General features: G+C 44.8%; 2 protein-coding genes across 10 annotated transcripts in view; one reads left to right on the top strand and one right to left on the bottom strand.

Moving 5' to 3' along the window:
- The window catches only part of KMT2E (lysine methyltransferase 2E (inactive)), a 56,690-nt gene extending 49,813 nt beyond the window's left edge, over nt 1-6,877 (top strand). For 4 of the 5 annotated variants that reach the window (XM_041405455.1, XM_041405454.1, XM_041405453.1 and 1 more), the window contains 5 exons: nt 1,214-1,515; nt 3,217-3,305; nt 3,407-3,520; nt 3,678-3,769; nt 4,602-6,877. In XM_041405455.1, coding sequence (XP_041261389.1) covers nt 1,214-1,515; nt 3,217-3,305; nt 3,407-3,520; nt 3,678-3,769; nt 4,602-6,116 — 2,112 coding nt within the window. In that variant the 3' untranslated portion in view covers nt 6,117-6,877. The remainder of the gene's footprint in view (nt 1-1,213; nt 1,516-3,216; nt 3,306-3,406; nt 3,521-3,677; nt 3,770-4,601) is intronic. The other variant, XM_041405456.1, reaches the window with a different exon arrangement.
- A 1,709-nt stretch (nt 6,878-8,586) lies between these two features.
- The window catches only part of SRPK2 (SRSF protein kinase 2), a 126,136-nt gene continuing 112,075 nt past the window's right edge, over nt 8,587-22,647 (bottom strand). For 2 of the 5 annotated variants that reach the window (XM_041405458.1, XM_041405462.1), the window contains 3 exons: nt 17,811-17,880; nt 17,003-17,095; nt 8,587-10,246 (listed from right to left, as the gene is read on the bottom strand). In XM_041405458.1, the coding sequence (XP_041261392.1) occupies nt 10,062-10,246; nt 17,003-17,095; nt 17,811-17,880 (348 nt within the window). In that variant the 3' untranslated portion in view covers nt 8,587-10,061. Of the gene's footprint in view, nt 10,247-16,484; nt 16,578-17,002; nt 17,096-17,554; nt 17,652-17,810; nt 17,881-22,647 lie in introns of all 5 variants that reach the window. The other 3 variants (XM_041405463.1, XR_005952735.1, XM_041405461.1) reach the window with 3 other exon arrangements.

Genomic DNA, 22,647 nt, shown 5'->3' on the forward strand with positions numbered 1-22,647 from the left:
TGTACATTGGGGCCACACTATATGGGTTTCTTAACATTTAAGCTTTAAAGCAGTATTCTTTAGGAGGTCCCTGTTACATGATGTGGAAATAATACAGAATTGTTTGAAAGTGAGATCAGTTCTTATCCTGAACTTTTTAATGCAAAATGGGGTTTTTTTCACTGTTTTTACCCTGACATATGGATGGGTTTCTTAATAGATCTGTTTGAAAGCAAACAAACAAAACCCCTTAGGAAACAGCAGTTGCTTTGGTTTTGCTCTCAGTGTAGAAATGGATGTCCAGTTTTATTGAGGATTAGGCCAGTTAAACTTTTATTTTTTTTAATTATTGTACTTTAGTTTGTTGGTTTGGATTCTGTATGGTTCAGAGCAGGATGTTGATAACTAGAAGAAAATTTAGAGATACTAATTTTTACCAAACTACTGTAGTTACTGTAGGTCTGAAGGTCAGTATTTCAGCTTTCTACTTCAAATCCTGAAGATTCATGGTGAAAACATTTGGGCATGTATTTTTTTCACTGAAGGCAATTTAGTAACCACCAAAACTGGTTTCTGTTATGTGGAACTTCAGTGTAGTGATTTTATATACATAGTACATGAAATAAGAACCACATGTCATTATTTTTAGTAAGAGAGTTAGCTTAAAAATATATTCTTAATCAGTCTGTCTTAAAGGGCAGTAAAGAGAAATTCAAAATAAACTGGGAAAAGTAAGTTGCAAATTCAGGTTGTTAAAAAAAGGCATGAAGAGCTTAGTGAATCCTTTGATATATGAAGCAGAAGGGTAGTGGGTTCTCATGCAGGGGAGTCAGTCTGAGACCTGGATGTGACATCTCTTGAAATTAGCTTTGCTAGATCAGTGTAATAGTAAAATTCTGCAGTTCCAGGAGAAACTGTGCAGCCAACAGAAAGATTCAGCAGTGGACCTTTTGCTGATGTGTGTCATCTGCTTCTTCTCTGAGGCAGAACACACAACGCTTTTCTTGGCAGAAGCATTTTTTTAATATCACCTGTACAGTTGGTAGTAGCTCAGTACTTTGTAAATTCCACTGCAGCTGTGGTGAAATATCTTCAGTTAATCTCTGTCCTTTTTTTTGAACCAATTACAGGGTACGTGTTACTGAAATACAGTGCATTTCATAGAAACTGTGAGAAACAAAACGGGTAAAACTTCCTTTCTGATGATTGTTTGTGGGTTGTTTTTCCTCCTTAGGTGTCCTTGTTAGAATACCGTAAGAGGCAGCGTGAAGCTCGAAAAAGTGGCTCCAAGACAGACAGCTTCCCCCTGGTTACTGTATCTCCTCATGCTGCTGGAGCGGGAAGTACAAGTAGTAATAATGGTGCTAGTGATGGGTATAACAACAGTGGTGAAAATGGGGAGCAAACTGATACCACTGCAAGCCTGCCTTTACCACTGCCAGCTACTGTTTATAATGCAGCTCCAGAAGACACTGGCAACAACTGTGCAGTTAAGGAATCTTCCTCCAGTGAGAAGAGTGAACCAGAAGTTCAGTGGTAAGCCACAAAACTACAGGATTTGGAATAATTATTTATATGAATTGAAGCCTTTGGTATTTGAAATCTGTTTTTCATTAAGGCTGCTGTTGCACATTACTGACTGGAAGCTCTTCTTCCAGCTTAGTGAAGAGTTGTCTTACCTTTTACCTCAGAAATACAGCAGACACCTCATAATCATTCGATTACATGAAGAATTACCCAGAATATATTTATTAAATTATTTCAATTCTGCTTTTTGATCTTCTAATGCCAGAATAGGTATTGGTTTGAGCATTTGTGTCCTTCTACTGCTTTGTCTGTGAGATGAAGAGAATTTTTCTTGTTTATTCTCAAAACCTTTCCAAAAGTACTGTAGGGCATAAGGTGCAACAGGAGAAAAATCTGTGCTGATTAGCAAAGGCTTCTGGAAGACCTTAGGAGGTCTGGTTTTCAGTCATGGCTGGAACGTGTTTGGGATGTTTGCTGTTGCTTAATTGCCCTGTGCAGGGCTGAATGCAGCCTGGCCAGCAGCTCCTGCTCAGGTGGGAGCATGTGGTGACACAGCACTGTTGGTGTTTGCACAGTGGTTCCCTTGTTTGCAGACCATGTGGGCAGTGTGTGCCATGCCAGATACTCCAAACAATCCCAGATCCTGAGGAGAGGTGGAGTGTGGATGGGGAGAAGATACAGTGACTTCAGTCTGTGTAAAACACTGCACACATTTTTCACTGAGTTTTGATAGCTTTAAAATAGGTGGTCAGCTGTGGTGAGACTTGTCTCCAAAACATCAGTAGTGCAGAACAAATCCTCCTGATGTTCTTCATACTGTAGTGATGGCCTAACTGTAGTGAGGATGAGCCATGGGCTTAGGAGTTGAACATCCTTCCACTCAAATACTCCAACTACTCCAGAAAAGAAAATTTTGTAAAGCCAGTTGATGGGAGAACATAAGTGCAGTCTTCAGTGTTCCACTGAAAAGTGTCTGTTAAGTTCACTGTGCAGAAGCTACTGCCCTAAATTGTGGAAACAGGCTAAACAGGAAGAATTTACTACTTAGATTTTGCAGTAACCCTGCAGAGCAGCACCAAAACTTCCAGTGCAGCAGTACTGTGAAGTGATGCCATACATCCTTGCCAGAAAGGAAAACAGTTTTGTGGAGCATTGTCACTTCCGGTGTTCTTGGTCAGGCTGTGATTGAGAGATGTAATGGATTTTAAGAGAGATGCGACTGTCACTGCATACCCACTATCTGGCAATTCAAGTTTAGAAGCTTAAACAGAGAGATTTGTAGTGGCACACAATTTCCAGCTGTGCATCTGCTATTAAAGAGCAGATTCTTAACAATAAAAAAGATGACTGATTCCGGTTCTGGAATAAGACAGTTTTCTGCAAATTGAGACCATGAACCAGTAACTGTGACCATTTATTTTTTTTACTTTTCAGTTTAGACAAAGAACTAGATCTACAGATACTTCTTTAATAGGAGGAAATGCCAGTTTTTAAATGTAACATGGTTGCAGGAAATTAATGTATTTAAAGTGGGAGAAAAGAGATACAAACCACTTAATTAATAATATTCCTTATGCACAACCAGTTATTGGGTTGTTACATGCAGCCAACACTGTAGACTTTCTCTGACTAGGTATTTGCATATACATTGTCCTAAATTTGGATCATGGGAGTATATCCTCTTAAATTTAAAATGGCCTTCTCTTGCAGGACTGCATCAACCTCTGTGGAACAAGTGAGAGAACGAAGTTATCAGAGAGCTTTACTTCTCAGTGATCATAGGAAAGACAAGGACAGTGGTGAGTTGATTTATTGTTTTGAAGATACAGAAGTCTAACCAGTTCCCCCGTGGTAATCTGCATTAATTCTAATATTGTGTTTGGGTCTGCTTCATCTGTAGGGGGAGAATCACCTTGTAGGCCATGCTCACCGTCTCATGTTCAGTCTCCATCTCATTCAAATCTCATTTCCCAGTTGCAGCTTAAGGTCCCTTCTTTCACTGAAATTACAGAAGGTCAGTAAGCAGATGACCTTGTATGACACTTGACATATTCAATGGTCTAACAACAGCTTTAATAGATCTTTTTAAAGTAAAATAAAAAGTGCTTAGTGATTTCTGCAAAAAATTTGATTTTTGCACTCTGATATTTATCTTTGCTTTATTTCTGTAGAACCTGATTCTGAAAATCCAGAGCCAACTTCTGAATGTCCGTCCCCAGATACTTCACAAAGGACTTGCAAGAGTCCATCAAAAGCAAGCAAGGTAATGCCAGGTGTTTGCACAATATGCATAGGAATAGCTCCATCCATCTCTGATTTACCTTTAAAAATGCTAATTGTAGGATTTACTGCTTTGGTGACATACACACATGTTCATCTATCTGTGCAGTAATTTAACACAGGTAGACATGTGCAAGAATATTTGTCTGCATACACTAAAAAGTGGGTTTATATGCTGTGCTTTCAGTAGGTGTACATGTCTATGGATGAGAGGAGAGATTGTATCTGTGCTGTTGTGAGGTGTGAATGCTGAAGAACTGGCACTCAGAACCAGCAACAGTGATGTGACTTGCCCTTAACAGGAGGTTGCTCTTGCTCTGCAAGGGTTTGGCATTGTTGACAGTCAGGGCTCTGATAATATGGAGAAGGACGTTGAGTATTGAAGTGTTTCAGGTTTTCCTATTTAGTCTGTTTACTTTCACTACCCCAGCTTTAAAACATTATGTCACTCTAAAAACTGCTTTATTCCTGTAAGTGGTCTTCTCTGGAATTACTTCTTTCAGATTCAGAAATCTAAAACTTCTAACAAAGAATGGATTCAGACTTTGACCTAATGGATCATATTTCTGTTACAACTTTAAAATACACTTTAGTAGTCTTTGACTTGGAAGAATTATTGATATATACTTGATAAAAATAGTACCTTCTCAAGCTTACTCTTACTGATATTTTTCTCACACCAAATATATGTCCTGCACCTCAGCACTTCTTTTCACAGTCTGAGGAGAGTATTCTGAGATGTTATTTTTTGTTTATTGCATGCATGGTTGAGTATTTTGAACACTGAGCGCTGACTGCCTTTCTTTCCATTCCAGCCCTCTTCACCGAGTCCTGTAGTTTCAGCACAGCCACTTGGGAAAACACCCACAAAACCAGATTCGCACTGGGAAACTGCAGCTAATGCACCTGAGACTGAATGTGCGAATCATCCAAAATCTGAGCTGCAGCAGAAACAGCCGACAAACAACGTCCAAGCACTTTCAAAAAATCATCCATCTCAGCCTCATCTGCGCAGCTCTGCTGAGCAACTTTCACATTCACAGAAGTTGCCTTCCGCACCTTTGAAGCTGCATTGCCCCCCTTCGCCTCACGTAGAAAATCCCCCCAAGTCTTCTACCCCTCACGCGCCTGTGCAGCACGGTTACCTTTCACCAAAGCCTCACTCGCAGCAGCTGGGATCTCCATACAGACCTCACCATCCTCAGTCACCTCAAGTTGGAACGCCCCAGAGGGAAACACACAGGAACTTCTACCCGGCGGCACCGACCCTCCAGCCCAGTAATCAGGCGCAGGCTAGCGGCCCCCTCTTCACTCAGACAACATCGGGACAATCGTCAGCTTCCTACAGCCAGTTTAACCAACAAAATTTGAACAGCAGCGCGCCACCTCCCCCACCCCCTCCACCCCCTTCTTCCACTTACTATCAAAGCCAGCAGCCCTCTGGAAACTTCCAGAGCTACAGCCAGCTGAAGGGCAGCATACCCCAACAGACTGTGTTTTCATCTGGACCAAATCAAGCACTTCCTGGCACTGCGGGGCAGCAAACGGTGCCAGGACACCACGTAGCTGCAGGGCATTTTTTGTCCTCTCAGAACCCCAGTATTCATCACCAGGCATCGGCATCTGCTGCTCCTCCTCCTCCTCCACCACCACCTGCACCAGGACCCCACCTTGTCCAGCAGCAAAGTACTCATCAGCAGCACTCTGTAGCACATGTTGTCGGTCCAGTTCACGCCATGGCAGTGGCTCCTGGATCGCACATTCATTCTCAAGCTGCTGGTCACCATTTGCCACCACCACCTCCGCCACCGGGTCCTCTCCCCCACCACCAACCTCCCCATCCTTCCACGGGACACCAAGGTTTGCAAGCACAACACCAGCACGTTGTAAACTCGGCACCGCCTCCGCCGCCGCCCCCTCCCTCCAGCGTTATCGGCTCGGGGCACCACCCCTCATCAGCACAAGGGTTGCACCACCCATCTCACCAAGGCCCCCCCCATTTCCCTTCCAATGCTCACACAAGCGTCTCCTCCTATTCCTCGCAAGCCCCGCATCACACAACGTTAGGACCTGGGCCTCAACATCAGCCTGCTGGCACAGGACCTCACTGCCCGCTCCCTGGCCAGGGTCCTCACATCCAGCCTCAAGGACCAAACAGTATTGCAACACCTACTGCTTCCGGCTTCTGCCCGCACCCCGGCTCCGTGCCCCTTCCCCACGGAGTGCAAGGGCAGCAGCAGGCCTCGCCCGTGCCAGGACAGATCCCCATCCACAGAGCACAGGTGCCACCCACCTTTCAGAACAATTACCATGGGTCGGGGTGGCATTAAAACAGATCCCTTTAGTTATAAACATTTTTAAAATGTTCTGTAATATAAACTGTGTATATTTAATATGTACCTATTCAAGGTACTTTTTAAAGCTTGTACATGATACTTTGTATAAAAGCAAACACCAGTGCTCTTCCATTGTATCCTTTCCATTTTTTGCTTTTTAAAAATTCCTGAAAACGTGCTGTTAAGCCAGTATTAGGTATTTCTTTTTATTTTGTAAGTGGACATTCCAGCTGTTTTTTCTGGCAGTAGGTTTGATGCTGCATAATGTTTAAAATTTTCTTGTTGCAGTTAAATTCATTTAGTGAAAGTTTTCTATATTACTTTTATACATATGTAATTAAATAAGTACACAGGCTAAGTGATGGCACTAACAATTTTTTTTTTCCATTTTCTGTCAACAGTTTTTTGTGTGCATAGAGATAGGAAACAATGCAATACAGATTTTTATAGTTTTGGTGTGGACATGGCTTTTTGTTTCATCAGTTATTTGCAGAAATTGTAATTTAATGTATAGACTGTTTCTAATGTCTCGGACGAGTGCTGTAAATACTGTATTTCTTTCGCTTGTAAAGTTGCTTAAAGCTTCTTTCATTTGATATAGTATTGTATATAATAAGTCTTTTGCAAAAAAAAGTGTGATCTTTGTGAAAGTAGTACAGTATATGATCTTTAATTTTTTTTTAATATACTGTCACATTGCAGCACTGGTTGGGCATTTTAATTCATGTTAATAAATCACAATTATGTCAGTTTTACCTACTTGTCCTGAAAGGGTGCTGTGTCAGCAGGAAAGTGGCCTTAAGTCTCTGATCTCCCCTGCTCCCTGTGAGCCTCTTCACTTCTCTGCAGTTTCCAGCTGTGGCTTCACTGCTGTAGCACAGACAGATGTGGAACAGGCTGGAGGAGGAGGGGATCCTTTCCCCTGCTCCCTTCCGAGGCTGAGGAATCATCACCCCAAGCACAGCAGAGTCCTGGCTCAGTTTACCAAGGGGCAGCAGGGGCACTGAGGGCTGTTCTTAGGCTGGAGGTGACCCTGGTTACAGAGCAGGGAAGCAGCTGCCTGCTGCAGTCCCTTCCTGCTGGGGTGGTGCTGTAATGGGGTACAGACTGTTACAAACCCTGTGGCAGTTTGGGGTTTTCCTAAGGGAAGGGATTTATTCCTGCTGCTGCTGCAATGGCAGCTGAGGTGGTGCTGTTGTGCTCATCACTGCAGTTACTCTGCCGTGGCTGAGGCTGTGCTTCCATCCCAGCAGGAGCTGCTCTCAGTCCTGCTCACCCCACAGGACTGCGCTCAATGGCTCCACCTCAGACCAGAGAGGAGAACCCTGGCTCCTACCCACTAAAATAACCTGGTAATTCTTCTTAACATGTTAAAAAAGGGGGCCACTTGAAAACTGAATTTGCATCTAACTATGGAAGAATCTTGCTAATTAAAATCATACACTAGAAATGCTTCCCTGAACACCTGCTGGCTCTGCAGCACACACATGGGAGTTCACATTTTACACTGGCATGTGTAGGGTAGGGCAGCATGAGGCTATCAAAAACAGCAAAAAACCCAACCCACCCTCTGTGCAGTTGCTCAGACACTGATTCTGATGTGCACCATCCTGTCTAGCCCAGCATTCAGATCTGGATGTCTGCCCCTCTTCCACACCTCCAGGAAGTGACAGAATAATTTCAAATACAAGAGCATGTTAAATACCCAGCTGTGCTTGGCAAGGACTTGGTGCAGTACAGGGAGCTGCTGCCCTGGGGAGCAGAACAGGACAGGGCCTGGGCAGGGCTCCCCAGTGCTGCTGCAGCACCAAGGCCGGGCAGAGGGCAGAGCTGTGCCAGCCCCGGGCTGCCCCTGGCACTTCATTCCAGTGCCAGCATTTTCTGTGTATTCAAGAAGGCATTTCTAACCAGTTGCAGCAACCAGGCGCCACAGAGCTGGCATGGGTGTGAAGCTGAATGTAATTTTTACCTCCAGCTGAGTCCATTGTGGCATCATCCTTCTGAGCAGCGTTGTCCTTGCAGCCACTAAAAGCAGCTCCAGATGAGGGTGAAGCACACGGTTCTGAAACCCAGCTGCCGCGGGGGCCTCAGCCCTGGACAAGCTTCTGGGCCCAGAGTTGCGCACTGCGGAGCCTCGGCAGTTCCCTGGAGGAGCGGCTGCCCCGGCCCTCGGCACAGGACAATCGTTCCCTTGTTTACAGGACTTGCTACGGAACTGCTGGTAGGAAAGACGCGTTTCTTTTTTTTTTGGTCACATTTCACCCAGCAAACCACTCCCACCCAGCCCCTCCTGCCACAGCGCCCGTGGGGCTGCTCTGACTGACACCGGGGGATGTGCTCCGTGAGTGAACACGGCAAGCTGCCGCTCTCTGGCCAGGGCAGGCCAGCCCCCACCGCCCACCCCCCAGCACCCCCACAGCTGAGTCGTGGCTAGGCAAAGATTCCAATGACCAGCAACACTGTCTGAAAAAACAAAACACTTTAATTAGACAACTGCAAGCACCTCAAACAACTGGTTATTGTTACAGCATGGGGCTATCTTCTCACAATCTAGTTATTGCAAAGGCATGTGAATAAATTTTATATGGACAAAGTCAAGAAAAAAGTGGCACTGTAGTTACATGAAGATCAGGAGTAAGCTTACATTCATCCCACTGACTTCTAAAAGAGGCCCAAACACACCTCCTGTACTGTACATTCTAAAATCTGTATTGCCTATAAGCTTCAGCCTATGCAGCTTTTTTTCCTAGGAAACACATAATTGTTGCGTGCAACTTACAATGGGCAGTCGTATGTCTACGGATGGGAAAGAATAAAGCTAGTGCAATTTGTTTTAGAAACATGTAAAGCTATGAATGGAATGAGCATGATCTTGCTTCTTGGATTATTTTACCCACTGCACTGTAAATATCTGCAGCTATATCCTTCCTTAACTGATGCCAAGCACACACTTTTATTATAAAAGATCAGTAATTCTACACAGAGAGTGGTTCTCATGCTCTACTTTTAATTTTTTTTCTTTTTCTTAAGGTATAGTACAACTTACAGTGCTTATAAAAAGGCAACACCATATGGTACCATGTCTTCACTATCACATTGTAAGGGAAATTGCTATTTTTCTTTTCTTAAAAGCACTTAAAATAGGCAAAAGTTCTAAAAGGGAGTGCTAAATGATAATGCATACTTTATTAGAAAGAAGTCTAGCCTTCCTTTAAAGTGCTGTTTGGGGAATGAAATCCTGTAAACCAGAGCCACTTTGTTTAAAACCCAATGAACAGGAACTGCTACAGAATAGAAAGTTTACACAATTCCTTAAAGCAGTTTAAAGTCCACTACATGCAATTGGTTTGCTATAAAGCTCTCTAAAACTTAGTCGCTTTACTCTGAAATTGAGTCCCCAGTCCCATATTTAAATGGAAATAAACATTTACAGGGTGCATTTACATACACTATAATACAAGAATGACATCCCTTTGCCAGAAGATAAAATTGTACAATTTCTTGCCGTAACTCAGTTCTGACTTGATAAATTTCTTACACTCGTAAATTATATAATATGCATCAGCTAAAATATTTTTTTTTCTCATAAATAGTTACAAAACTTGCCAAAACACATGGGGGGAAGTTTCTTTTGTTCAAAAATCTGACATCTGAATGTCACACAACACAAGAAACAATGCTTAAAGACACGTTAAGTGTTTTCTGAAGAAAGTGGGTGAGTAAACTACTAGCTGAGGACAAAAAGACTACCCTTCCCCAAGAACACAGTGCACAAAAAGCAAAATGTCAAACAGTACCTCAAGCAAAATAAAGGTCTGAGGATTGAAGCCAGCTCACGTGTGATCCTGCTAAAGATTTTGTGACAGTCACCATTTAGGTCCAACGCATTGGAAAGCGGTTGCTGGCTTTTTTTTTTTTTTAAACAGCTGGAAGATTCTGCTAAGAATTCAGCCACGGATGCCTAAGGCATTCTCCAGCTGAAGCACGTTTTTCTGGGACCATTTCTAGCATGGGGATCAGGAAATCTGTAAACTGTGCAGCATCTTCGTGAGGCCAACCATACTTCTCCACAAGCACATCAAAAAGACTCCAAGGTTTCAACTTGGTAATGTGTCGGAGTTCTCCTGCAAACAGAAATATTGATGGCATTAGAAAAACACCTTGGTATTCACGTCAGCGACAAATCCCTGTTTGGTTTCTCTCCCACTCTGCATTCACAGCACCTGACCGGGCAGGGAGTCACTGTTTAGGAAGGGCAGTGCACACCAAGCTTGCTCGAGGTCCTCAAAGGAGATGAGTATGTTCCATGTCCAAGCCAAAAACTGTTCTACAGCCATCAGTACCTTACACCTGGACTCCTCTGATGCTTCCTGCTGTCTTCACTCCCGTGCACACAGGCACTCGTTCACACTCACGCTCCCACCATGGCCAAACCACTGCAGGCCTCTCCTGCAATCAGCCAAGGAACCCAAATTTCACAGAATCTGCTCCAATCCAAAGACGGAGGGTTCAGAAACACAGGTCCTTGCCTGCCCAGGTGGCATTTGCCAGCAATGCAGCAGAGCACTGATTCATTCCTAACCAAGCCAAGCAGAGTTTGGTGCTCCAGAGATTCTGCTCCATCTCCCAGGCACACTCTCCCAGAAAGCCTGGTCTGAGTCCTTCCTGAGAGGGAAGCACCTGCTGCTCCCAGGACTCTTTCATCCAATCACCAACAAAAATGGGAGCAGCAGCTGCAGGACTGGAGTTCCTTTCAAGAGGGAGCAGCACTTCTACCACAGAAGTCCTGTGCGAGCAGGACTTCTGCCAAACTGGCAACGTGTCCCAGACCAGAAGGAAGGAGGTGAGAACCGTTCAGCCATTCAAACCAGCAACACTATGCAGGTCTGTCCAAGGGTCAATCCAGCATGATGGGGAAGACTCTTCAGGTTCCTGCTCCTCCACTGCGTAGGAATGAGGCCCAAAGCCATGAGATGTGCCATGAGGTACGTGGTAAAGGGACGACTGTGGGCACGAGAGGGACGAGCAGCTGTCAGGCCAAATGACCCTCGCTGCTGCCATCAGGAGGGAGCGATACTGAGATGTCACCTTGTGCCACAGCCTCTGCAATCCAGGCTCTCAATATCCCTCATTTACATGTGGTGGGGTGCCCCCTCACCATCCACAACAGCAGTAATGGAATTTCACTACAGTCACACCCCCACTTCTCCCAAAAGTGTGAATCTGACACGGGACATCCTCCTTGGAGAGGATGAGCAGAGGATGAGAGCAGGACCCCACCTTGCAGACAAGTCAATGGGCTTGCTCCTCTCTCCTCCCCAAAGCAGGGACATCTCTTTGGTAACATCTGCCTTCTGACTGTGTCACACCACAGCCAGGAACACTGTGTGTAGTGCACTTACACTCTGTACATCCAGTGCATTTATCACCAACAATCTAATGAATCTATGGCCTCTTGCTGCAACAAACTACACTAGCCATGAATCTGTGTATGTGAAAGCTCTTACTGAATGTGACCAGACTTAAGACTGCCTGATCTGTTCTCATCAGTAATTAAGCCCTGCCACACCCAGCCCCTCTGATCTCTGGGGACCAGCTGAAACACAAGGGCAGTTGTTTTCTGCCGAATTTCTGAACTCTTAATGCAACCCATTTAGACCATGTGTATATGCCACAGTCTCCACTGGACACTGCAAAAAGCACTTGAGAAACCCCTGTGGTGCTTCTGCACTGAGGAGAGTGCTGGGGCCTCACCCAGCACTGGAGGCTTCACAGGCTCACTTCACCTGGGATGGGGGCATCCAGGCCACACTACCTGCAAGCTGAGTGGTTTGTCAGTGTGGTGCCTGTCCCTGGCTGTAACCTACTGCCCATAAAATGCCATCTGACACCAGCCCACAGGCAGGCCAGAGTTTCTGCACATCCCTGTGGCTAAGTTCCAGGGCAGGAGAAGTAACCCATGTCCATCCAACTGCCCCAGGGGCTGAACATCTCCATGCAATGGATCAAAAGCCCCACAGGCTCAGCAGGCCCTGTTTCTGCTGCCTCAGCCCTCAGCAGCAGGTTCTAGGCACAGTGCAGGGCCTGACAAAGCAGCTCTCCAGCTCCTGTCACCAAGTCCCACGAGAGCAAGCATGCAGACAATCCATGACCCACAAGCTGCAGGAGAGTCCTGCTAGAAACAGGAACTGGAGAATTGCTGCCCAGGGCAAGGAAGGCCAGCAGAGCCCGGGCTGTGTGTGAACACTCAGTGCAAGCACCATCAGTACCTACAGACTCAGAGAGGCTCTGCTGTGGGCCCACAGCTGCCCCACACAGCAGGAAGGACAGCACACCTTGGAGCAGCACATTCATTTCCAGGCTCACTCTCAGCCCTTTAAATCTTCGTGCAACCCTGAAACTGAACTGCTGAAAATTTACCTTTTGGAAGGTTTCCAAAAGAGTGTATTGGTGACTGCTTATAAGAACAGGGAGTAAATTATGTAACAGGAATGCATGAAGTCAAATTACTGCCAAAAATGATAGAAAAATGACTTGTTACTGACTGCAAGCAAAAACTTACTAGGAAAAAAGTCATGTCCATGGCTTCTCCAGCTCCAGCATTCATTGCAAGAGCTGCTGCAATCATGTACCAAATAAGGCTTAGCTCTGAGGGAGGGTGGGTGTGTGTTCCATCCACTGCCCGTTCCCATCCAGCACTGTCTTCATCCTTGCACTCACATTTTGTCATTTCCAGCATCTTTCCCCTCTCAGATCTGGTAAGGTAAGACTGCATGAAGAGGCTCCTGTGCCACTGTGGAAGGAGAGTTCTTGCTGTTTGAGTACTCCTCATTTTGTGAATGCCATGCTGAGGCCAGCACAATACTCAGCAGTTTTTCTGCTAAAGAACAAACTCTTTTAGCACTATGGCTGAAGTTTTCCACAAGAAATCCTGTGAAGATTGTAAAAGCACTTAAGAAGACAGGATTCAGGAAAAAGTATCTGTGTGGAGGGCACGCTTAAACTAATGCTTCAGTTTTCAGTAAGGATCATGATGCTAACTATGGAAACAAAATAGGGTAAGTAAAAGACAATTAACACCACTTAAGTGGACACAAAGTCTTAGAAATAATTTTCATGTGGGCCCTTCTCATTTCCATCTAAAGCATGAGAAGAGCACAGGAAATGAAAGTGTCTGCCAACACATATTTTCACCTAGTTCAAGATGTTTGTACCATGTAGCTGGAGGAGAGCAATGCTGTACCTATATTTAAGGGAGAAATTTAAAAAGCACAAGCCCCAGCAGTCTGACACCATCTGTATTCAGGGCATTGGCATGAATTTTCAAAGAAGTGCTAAAAATGTAATACTGAGAACTTCCTCAGAGAAGCTCTTTATTTGGATTTTTGATAGTGAAGCACACAGGAGATAATCTGCAGAGGACAACAGAGTTGTCAGAACTGCAGCAATGATCCCTCTGAAAAAGGAAATGTTAAGCCAGAAGGAAATTACTAAAAAAAATTTCTGAAGGACCAGGGGAGAAAAAAGCTATTTAAAGCTGTCTCTGTTGACTGTAACACAAAAACCCCCAGAGCTAGTCTATAAAATTTGTCAAAGACAAATTTAAGATGTGTCACCAGGCAAGGGGAGGATGGATTATTGAACAGTAAGACATGGATGATGTGAAGAACTGGGGAAGCAGCAATGGGATATAATCTGCTGCTACACATCTATGACATGATCCCAAGAACTAATTCAAGGACTGGTGGTGCAGTGGGTGGAAGCGAGGAGCATGGAGGGAGCCCTCCCTCCCTTCCAGGACATCACAGGGAGTGCTTCCCATTGTTCAGCTTCCAAAGGGCAAAGCCAACACCTAGCCAGCTTCTTGCACAGTTTAGCCCACAAGGAAACAGGACTAGCAAATACCAGAAGAAAAATAGAAGGCACCATGGTCTAGGAATAATAAAAGGATTTTATGTTTTAAAACATATTAATAATTCTTACAGTCAAAAGAAGACACAGTGAAAACACTGAAGAAATGGACTCCCTGGAGTCCTTTACTGGGCTCAGTCAAGATGAGACTCTATAAAAATATGTGAGCATTTGTGTTATAGTATAAGAAGTAACTTAAAAATGCTTTTCCTCTTTTAAATGCACCCTCCTATTTGAATGTCTAAAACTGCTTCAGGTGATTACTGAGAAAGGGCTTGATCCTCCAAACTGTAAGTTACTAGCATCTTTCATTTTGTGCCTGGGACTTCAGTAGCACAACTCATGTTTAAAGCATCTCTCTGAGGTCACACTTGCTCATGGACAGGTGCAAAACTCAAACTGATGCTCACCCAAGATGTTTTCAAATCAGGAGCTCAACAGCAAGATTTCTAAGCCCACCCTTAGACCACAGCAAGAAATTCTCCCAAGAGCCTTAGGCCTGTACCATGAGGCTTCTGATCTCCAGTGCTCAAGCCACAAGCAGATGAGTACAAAATGCAGCACCTTTCTGGCCAACTCTGAAGCCTACCAGTCAAACCAGCCTACCTCTCAAACCCTGCCAGTCCACCACACACAAATCCCAGCTGGGGACACCAGAGGCTGGCAGTACTGGGGGGGCCAGGGAAAAGGAAAAGGGTGCCTGATGCAAAGAAAAGATGCTCAAGGAAGCAGGACACTTGGCACCTCCACTTTTGTTCCACAAAACATTTCAGCTTCCCCAGCCTGCAACAGCAGAATAACTGGTATGATCTGAAAAGGCAGCTTGGTTTGTTACTCCTTAGTCCTGCATTTGAGATTCTCTGATTTAAGCAGAAACAGGTGGAATCCAAGTCTGTTTAATCTTCCACAGCAAACTTGCACTTACATGTTGTGTGGTTGGTAAACCAAGCCTTCAAGCCTACCTTAAATCCCACCCTGAGGATGTAAGAGACACCCCAGTGCCTCTGAGGAATGTCACTGATGTTCAGGCCCCAGAGGACAACAGTGACGCTCTGCGGCTGAAGATGCTCATGGAAGCACCAGAGACTCTCCACACCACGGGAATTTTACCAACTGCCCTCTCCTGTGCACTGCCAACACTGCAGTTCCTGAGTAACTGCTAGGTCATTTCACAGTTCTATCACATCATTAGAAAATGCCAACCTGTCTGCTGTAAGGTGGAAAGCAGGAATGTGAGATACGCTCCAGCAGCTCTGTAGTGGTTTTGGTTTGTCTGGAGGTGCTGCAGGGTATCTTGTGCCCAGCCCTCTTACTGCCTTATGCATTTCCAGACCTGTGGAACTCAAGTTTGTACATCTCAGTTACCAGGAGACTGTCTGAAGCCCGCTGACACAGGCCCTCTCTCTGCCTGCTGAGGCAGCCAGCTCCTGAAGCTCGCTGCCTGCTGTGCAGGGAAGCACTTGTTTTAAAGCCATCCTCTGCAGATTTCAGTGCCTTTCCCCCAGCTCTGACATGGTGAGTGCTGGCAAACACCAGCTCTGTCTTCAGCTTATCCACTGACTTCCTGATTACATAAACCTTACTCCAAAGCTGCTCCCTCCTAGATCATCCCTTCTCTGCACTGCAACGCCACCAGCATCCCCCTTAGGGACATGGAGGCACAGGGAGTCCCTGCTGTAGCAGGAATATCCAGCACAGAGCAGGAGGCCCTGCTGGGAGGGCATGGGAGGGTGAGTCACTGGTTGTGATTCACAATCCCGAGCTCCAGAGCCGCCAGCTCAGCCCCCAGCCACTGACACCTCCCTGCAGCCACAGGCAGGGCAAGCCCCAGCTCTGTCAGCAGCACAGTGCCCTCCCCAGCTGTGGCTGACAGCCCTGGATGCTCCTGACAGGCCCTGTCCCTCCACACAGCACGGGCTGTCTCATAGCCGAGGGATGGAACCCACCTGAGGCATCACCAGTCAAAACCCTGCCTTGAAGAGCAGCCTGGGCCAAGTTCCATCTGCTGTGCCTGCTCCCTGGCTGTGACAGGACACTCAGCTCAGTGTCCACTGCCCAGGTATTCCCTTGCTGCCTCTGTCATTCCTCACCAGTAGCCCCTGCTGGACCACTAGCTAGGATCCAAAGCTGCTGACAGATGATTTTTCACCACGTTACAAGCTATGCATCACTCGAGTGCTCACACTTACAGGAACATTAGACAACAGATTCACACAGACACTTGTTAACATCCACACTTTGCTGAGCACATCCCCAAATGAATTTTAAATGAAATACTGAAATGAACACCTCAAATTTGGGCTTTTCCCAGAAAGCCAAGTTTACATCACAGATCTTCTTTAGTAAGTGCTCTCCATTTAAATGGATCTATTTCTTCAGTACCCGTAAATGAACATATTCTCCTTTTGGATAGTATTATGCTTTAAATTAGTGTTGCATAAATACCGTTACCTTTTTTGGTGAAAAACTCCTTGGAATATTTCCCCAACATAGCGTATTTTCGAGGGATTTTTCCCAGCAGTTCAATGATCAATGCTATGTGGTCTGCATTGGAGAACATTGCCAGCAAAACAGAAACATACAACAGTTTAATCAGTACATTGCATGCACACACTAACACTGGCCCGGTACAGACAGAAATAGATTGATCCTGGTAAAAAACACACGTGCACACTGCTCACTCAGTGGCTACTTTGGAAAGATGCTTTCAGCAAAACTTCCTTCTCAAAACAGTGAGTGTCAGCTGCCACAAGCAAGTTTTGCCATGTAATTTAAAATGTACCAATAGTTATTCTTCAGAACATTGGGGTAAAAAAAAGTTGTCAGAGATCCCTGGGAATTTTGCTTTCCAAATGAAAATTTTGTTGTGTGATTTCAGGAAATGCTCCTCGCTGGGACATGATACAACCAGCAACAGCAATTCCACTTCTGTCTGCATCACGGTACCTTTCAAAAAGAAGAGGTACTACCTCTGCGATTGAAGAATTCCCGAGAATATTTTCCAGATAGAGCAAAGTGCCTTGGGATATTGCCTAGCAGCTCTATGATGTGTGCTATGTGGTCTATGAGGGAGAGAAAAAAAGGATACGGGAGTGGAAGGGGCAGGGAAAGGATGGGATAAAAAAGAAGAGGAAAGAAACTGGAATTAGTAAAAAATCAGAAATAGTTTCAAATCAACAATGTTTGCAGCAAATCCATGCAGAGGTTTCCAGGATCAGCAGAGCTCTGGCATCATTAGTAGCATTTAGGAACAATGAATGATGCCCATTACCACTGCAAAGAGCATTTACAAGCAAACAAGCATGAAAATGGACAGGTATACAGATGGAAGCAGGAGTTAACTCTGATTTAAAAAAAAATAATTAGTAATTGCCTAATACAAATAAAAATACACAATATAAACATTATTCCAGTGTCACTCTTGTAAAGAGAATAATAGAATAAAGTTTAAATTTGTCGTTTCTTTTCTAAACTAAAATGTTGTTATTTTCAATCAGGTTTCCACACATATGCAATCTTACAAGAAGGGCAGTTTAATTCCTTCAGGCAGTTGTTAAGTAGATGAATATCTGCAGAAGGGTGTTTTTGCCCACCCACTGCTAGTGGTGGAACTTAAAACTAAAAAGAAAAAAAATCATATTTATATTCTGAAAACAATGCGTATGAACAGTTCTACTCAAATACAAAACTTAAACTCCACTGTAAGCTCACTGGAAATTTAAGAGAAGGTGTATGAAAATATTAAAAAACTCTTACAATACCTCAAAAGAGTCATACCTTCATCCCTGGAATAGTCTTCACCAGAGTGTGGCTCAAACAAGTAATCTCCAGTCGCTAGCTCAAACGCCTACAAGGAAACAGACACAGTCATGGGTACTGCAGAATCAGCTTTCCATCGTGAGGTGTCAGCACAACCACAGCTATGCAGGAACCAGAGGCAACGGGATCTGAGACTGAGGAGCAGCCACTCACCTGGGGACATCACTCCTGCAGAGCAGCAGTGGCACCAAGCCAGGCTCTGCAGAGAGCCCCACACCCTGCCCCACGTCCTGCCCCACGTCCTGCCCCACGTCCTGCCCCAAATCCAGCCCCACGTCCTGCCCCACGTCCTGCCTCACGTCCGGCCCACATCCTGCCCCAAATCCAGCCCCACATCCTGCCCAATGTCCAGCCCCACGTCCTGCCCCACGTCCAGCCCCACATCCAGCCCTACATCCAGCCCTGTGCAGGCCTAGGGCTGGAGTGTGCCCACCCCCAGGCACTGCTGCCCATCCAGGGGGGATGAAGGAAGGAAGGAAACACACGGGGCTGGAGTACAGGCCCTCCCTGCATCCCCTGGGGAGCCCTGGCAGTGCTGCCATGCTCTGAGCAGTGCCACGCTGCTCCCGAGGGTCCCACAGCACTGCACTGAGCCAGCCTTAAACACAGCCTCACACACTCGTGTGCAGCCTGGTGATTGTGTCACATACCTGAACACATCAGGCATTTCTAAACATATAGTAAGAGCTACACATGCATCTGAAGGGTATTTACCTGTCAGACTGCATGTTGGAGGCTGAACTAAAAAAGTCTGAATCACAAATAAAATCCATTTATGATTATAACTCATCACTTGAAATTAGCCAACAAAAAATCCATTTATGACTATAATTAATCGTTTGAATTAGCTTCTTTGATGACTCTAAATCTGAAAGAGTTTTTTAAAATACTTCAATGGTGGGAGTAAATGGCAAGATAGCTACTGATGGGGAATCCAGACACCAGGACATCAGATCCTCTCAGGGCAGGCAATGCTTCCATGGGATGCTAGCCCTGTGTTAGGTGAGGGCAAAACCAACTTTCTCTTTATGGGTCTAACGAATATGAAAAGCTGCAAAGCTTTGAAGCAACTATGAGAGCCCCTGCTTATGTTCAGACATGGATTCATCTGGTCTAATTTGTTAAACTATTCTCTTTCAGCTCTGGCTCACCAATTGCCCAAGCAGCCACAGGAATCTAATTCTTTCCAGGTGGTTTAAACATCAAACTATTTTCCATGTCCAAGACATGGGAAAACAACCGATCCAGAAAAGCATTCCAAAAATGAGGCAGAGCTTCCTAGCACAACCCTAGAATGGGATTTCACTCCATTAGAACATTTACTACAAAATACTTGTCTCCTGAAAATAGACACTTTTCTCTTCTAGTTTATAAACTGGAGTTGTTAAATCACCTGTAAATTTAGCCTATTTATGAGCACTTGGCTTCTTCAAGCTGTGAACTGCAGTGTCATCCAAGTGGGCTACAGCCAACATAACTCACTGCAGTCACACATAGCAGCCAAGAAAACAGGAACATCCCTTGTTGACATTTCTGCTGATCCTATGAACAGGCCTTTAACTTCTAAAGTTACTATCACCAATAAACAGTCATTCACTACTTTTCTTATTCCACTCTTAGCTCAGGAATGACAGTTTGCATTTTACAGCTGAAAAAAATTGGAACAACTTCATAAAATACCAGGTTTCTAAACTGAAATAAATGTTAAGAGCAGCCAGAAGTGATCACTGGGATAGATCTCTAAACACACCACAGAGAACACTGTTACTCTCCTGAGATGAGACAGAGAAGACCCAAGTGTCCTCTCTGTATCTCATGGCAATGTATTTATTCATAGAAGAGCTGGATCAGCTTTTCCAGGAGAGCACAAACCATTGGGATGACTCCTGAGGACACTGAGAAACTCGCTGCTATTACACACAGATCCCTGGAGAAGAATGGAAATGCAGCTGAATTTAGCCACCAGATAGACTACACAAGAACACAGTTTCTGTCCATAAAATGAAGTATTAATAGCTCAATATGTCTGTGTGGGACTAAAAAGATTAAACTGAAAAACTGTGAAAACTGTTTCTAGAGAAGTACAAGAGGTAAGCACACTGCTGTGATACTCTGAATTTCACATCAGTTTGTGTCTCGCAAGAGCTGAAAATTCCCATAGATTTGGGATTTTTTTTGTGTACCACCCTCTCACTGAACAAAAACTACAGCTTTTGAAAATGGCAATGATGCTTCTCTCTTCCTTTTTGTACAGCTCTGACTCCATGCCCAGGATGGGCTGGGGCCGCAGCACTTCACAGATTTGATTTTCTGACTCTTCCTAAAGGACTCTACAGAACAAAACCACTTCTGACTCAGATGCACACAAGGACAGCCCAGGGGCAGGTGCCATGCTAAGTGTGTGTAATGATGGTTCTTTACATCCATGGAAGGCAATGTCTCACAGGTTCATCTGTGGCAACCTGGCAGACATGTATGTTCCCAGCTACTCTCAGGACAGACTGGGCTACACAGTGCAAGATAAATGAAATTAATTTGTCCTTGTATAAAAAAGAGTAAATCCCAGATCAAGGTTTTTATCATGAAGAACCAGCCCTAGAGATACATTAATAAACACATAAACAGCTGTAAGAAGGACGATCACATCTCTGGACTGGAGCAGAGTTTTCCTGCTCTTTAAACCACTGTCCGAAGGGGTGGTGCACTGGAAAGCCCGAGCTGCTACCCAGTGGGGGCTGCTGCAAGAGCACATCTCTGCTGCTGCAGGCTGAGCCACAGCTCTGGCTGTGGAACCACTGCTGCTCTGGGCTTCCCAGGCATTCTCAGTGCTCACCCACCTTTACAGGCAGCTGTAGGCACATACAACTCCCAGACCCCATAAGGGAGGTCACTGATCATCACTCTGTGATGACACAAGGAGCCCAAGGGCCGCACAGTGACCACGGGCCACCAGTGACCAGTCTGGGGCCACCAGTGTGAAAGTGACCCTGTCAAAGTGGGGAAAGGTCAGGGAGGACCTGAGGCATTACAGGGGCTGAGCAGAGGATGCAGGAGGGGAGGCTGACAGGGCTGGGGTTTGCTCAGGTGGGAGAAGGGATTTGGTTGCTGCACTCTACTGCCTGAAGGCAGTAATGGAGAAGAACAAGATACACTCTTCCCAGTGAAAGGACAACACAGGCAGCAAGATGAGAAATTCCAATCAAACATGAGGAAAAAAAAATTCTTTGGTGAGACTGCCTGAATACTGGGACAGGCTGCTCAGAGAGGCTGTGGAAATGCCATTCTTACAGGTACATCCTGAGGTATGCACCCCTCAACTGGACGTGGCTCTGAGAGACCTCATCTGCCTTTAACAACAACCCTTGTTCAAGGAGGAAGCAGTGACCACAGATCACTTTAAACCTAAATTTGTCTACAATTTCCATGATGCTACAAATACAGACTAACCGTATTTACTTACTTTCCCTTTGAAAGTAATAATTTCTAAAAACAAGTTTCTTGACAGAAACTCCAACTTTAAAATACCATTATTTTTTTACTTGATGTTGACATTTACCTCAAGACAAGTCAGCATTTTATTTATTACTTGGAGATAAAAAATTAGATACATCACATTCAACATATGGCACAGAAGCCCAAGGCAACCATCCATCTTTACTGAGTATTCTGGCAATTTCTATTTACCACTTTCCTAAAGTTCTCACAGAAAACAGTCTAGACTGCTTTTCTCCATCTGCAGATGGTGAACCTTTCATATAAATGGTTACACTGCTGTTTTATAGGCTCTGAAGAGGCTCTATTTCTTTCCTGATTGTATGTGAACCTAGCACAGTACAGAACTGGTGGCACTGCTATATAATGGACCCATATCTAAACACACAATTGGAAATAGCTACATTTTCACTGTGTGACAGCTGTGCACTCAGTCTGGTGATTGAAAAATGGATGCATGCCTAGGGAAAGCTCTCTGGGAGAGGACTGGAAGAACAATTCACTTGGACTGCATCAGCCTCCCTGAATTGAAGCCCCAGCTGAAAAAGAACAACAAGCTACAGGCCAGAATTATTATTTTGACAGATGAGATGCAGCTCTTGGCCAGAGCTTCTCCGCCCCAGCTGAAATGAAGAGATGTGAATGCAAAGACTGTAACTGCTTTAAAAACAGGTTTGGTTTTAAGAACACTGTTCCACAGATTAGTGGGAGCTCTGAAAGAAGATCAGAAAGCTTTCTGAGATACACACACCAGCTGACAGTTTGTTCTCCCGTGGACATCTCCCTCTGAAGAGTCAGGCAATGGGAAGAGTATGAAAGGCATTCTGCATGGTTAATGCTTGGTAAGAAAGGCCAAATATACAAAACAGAGACTTGCATGGGATGCTTGGAAAGGAAACAGGGTTATTTTATTTGCTGTACTCCGATCTTGGAATCATGCATACCGAGTGGCTGTTTTGGAAAGTCAGCTCCTCTGGGAAATCATTTTCTTTTGAGTGTTTCAGGTTGTCCACCCACCACCTTCAAAAAGGGTGTACAGCAAGTAATAACAGCATTCTGTACTGTATCTGCCTACTGAAAAATACATGCATAGCAACTTCAGCTTTTTCTCCCCTCAAAACCACATTTTTGATTTTCAATTTTTCCTCAAAATACTGCTTCTGTACAGACTGAAGCTTGTCATCACACCTTTGGTATGTGCCACTCACACATACTGACATGATGATACTCATGATCCCATGGAGACATGATCATTTTTTCCCTGCTTACAGCAGTTGAGAGTAGTTAAGGACAGTTATCTCTC

Source organism: Onychostruthus taczanowskii, unplaced genomic scaffold, assembly GCF_017590055.1.
Source record: "Onychostruthus taczanowskii isolate IOZ18803 unplaced genomic scaffold, ASM1759005v1 scaffold23, whole genome shotgun sequence".
NCBI lineage: Eukaryota > Metazoa > Chordata > Aves > Passeriformes > Passeridae > Onychostruthus > Onychostruthus taczanowskii.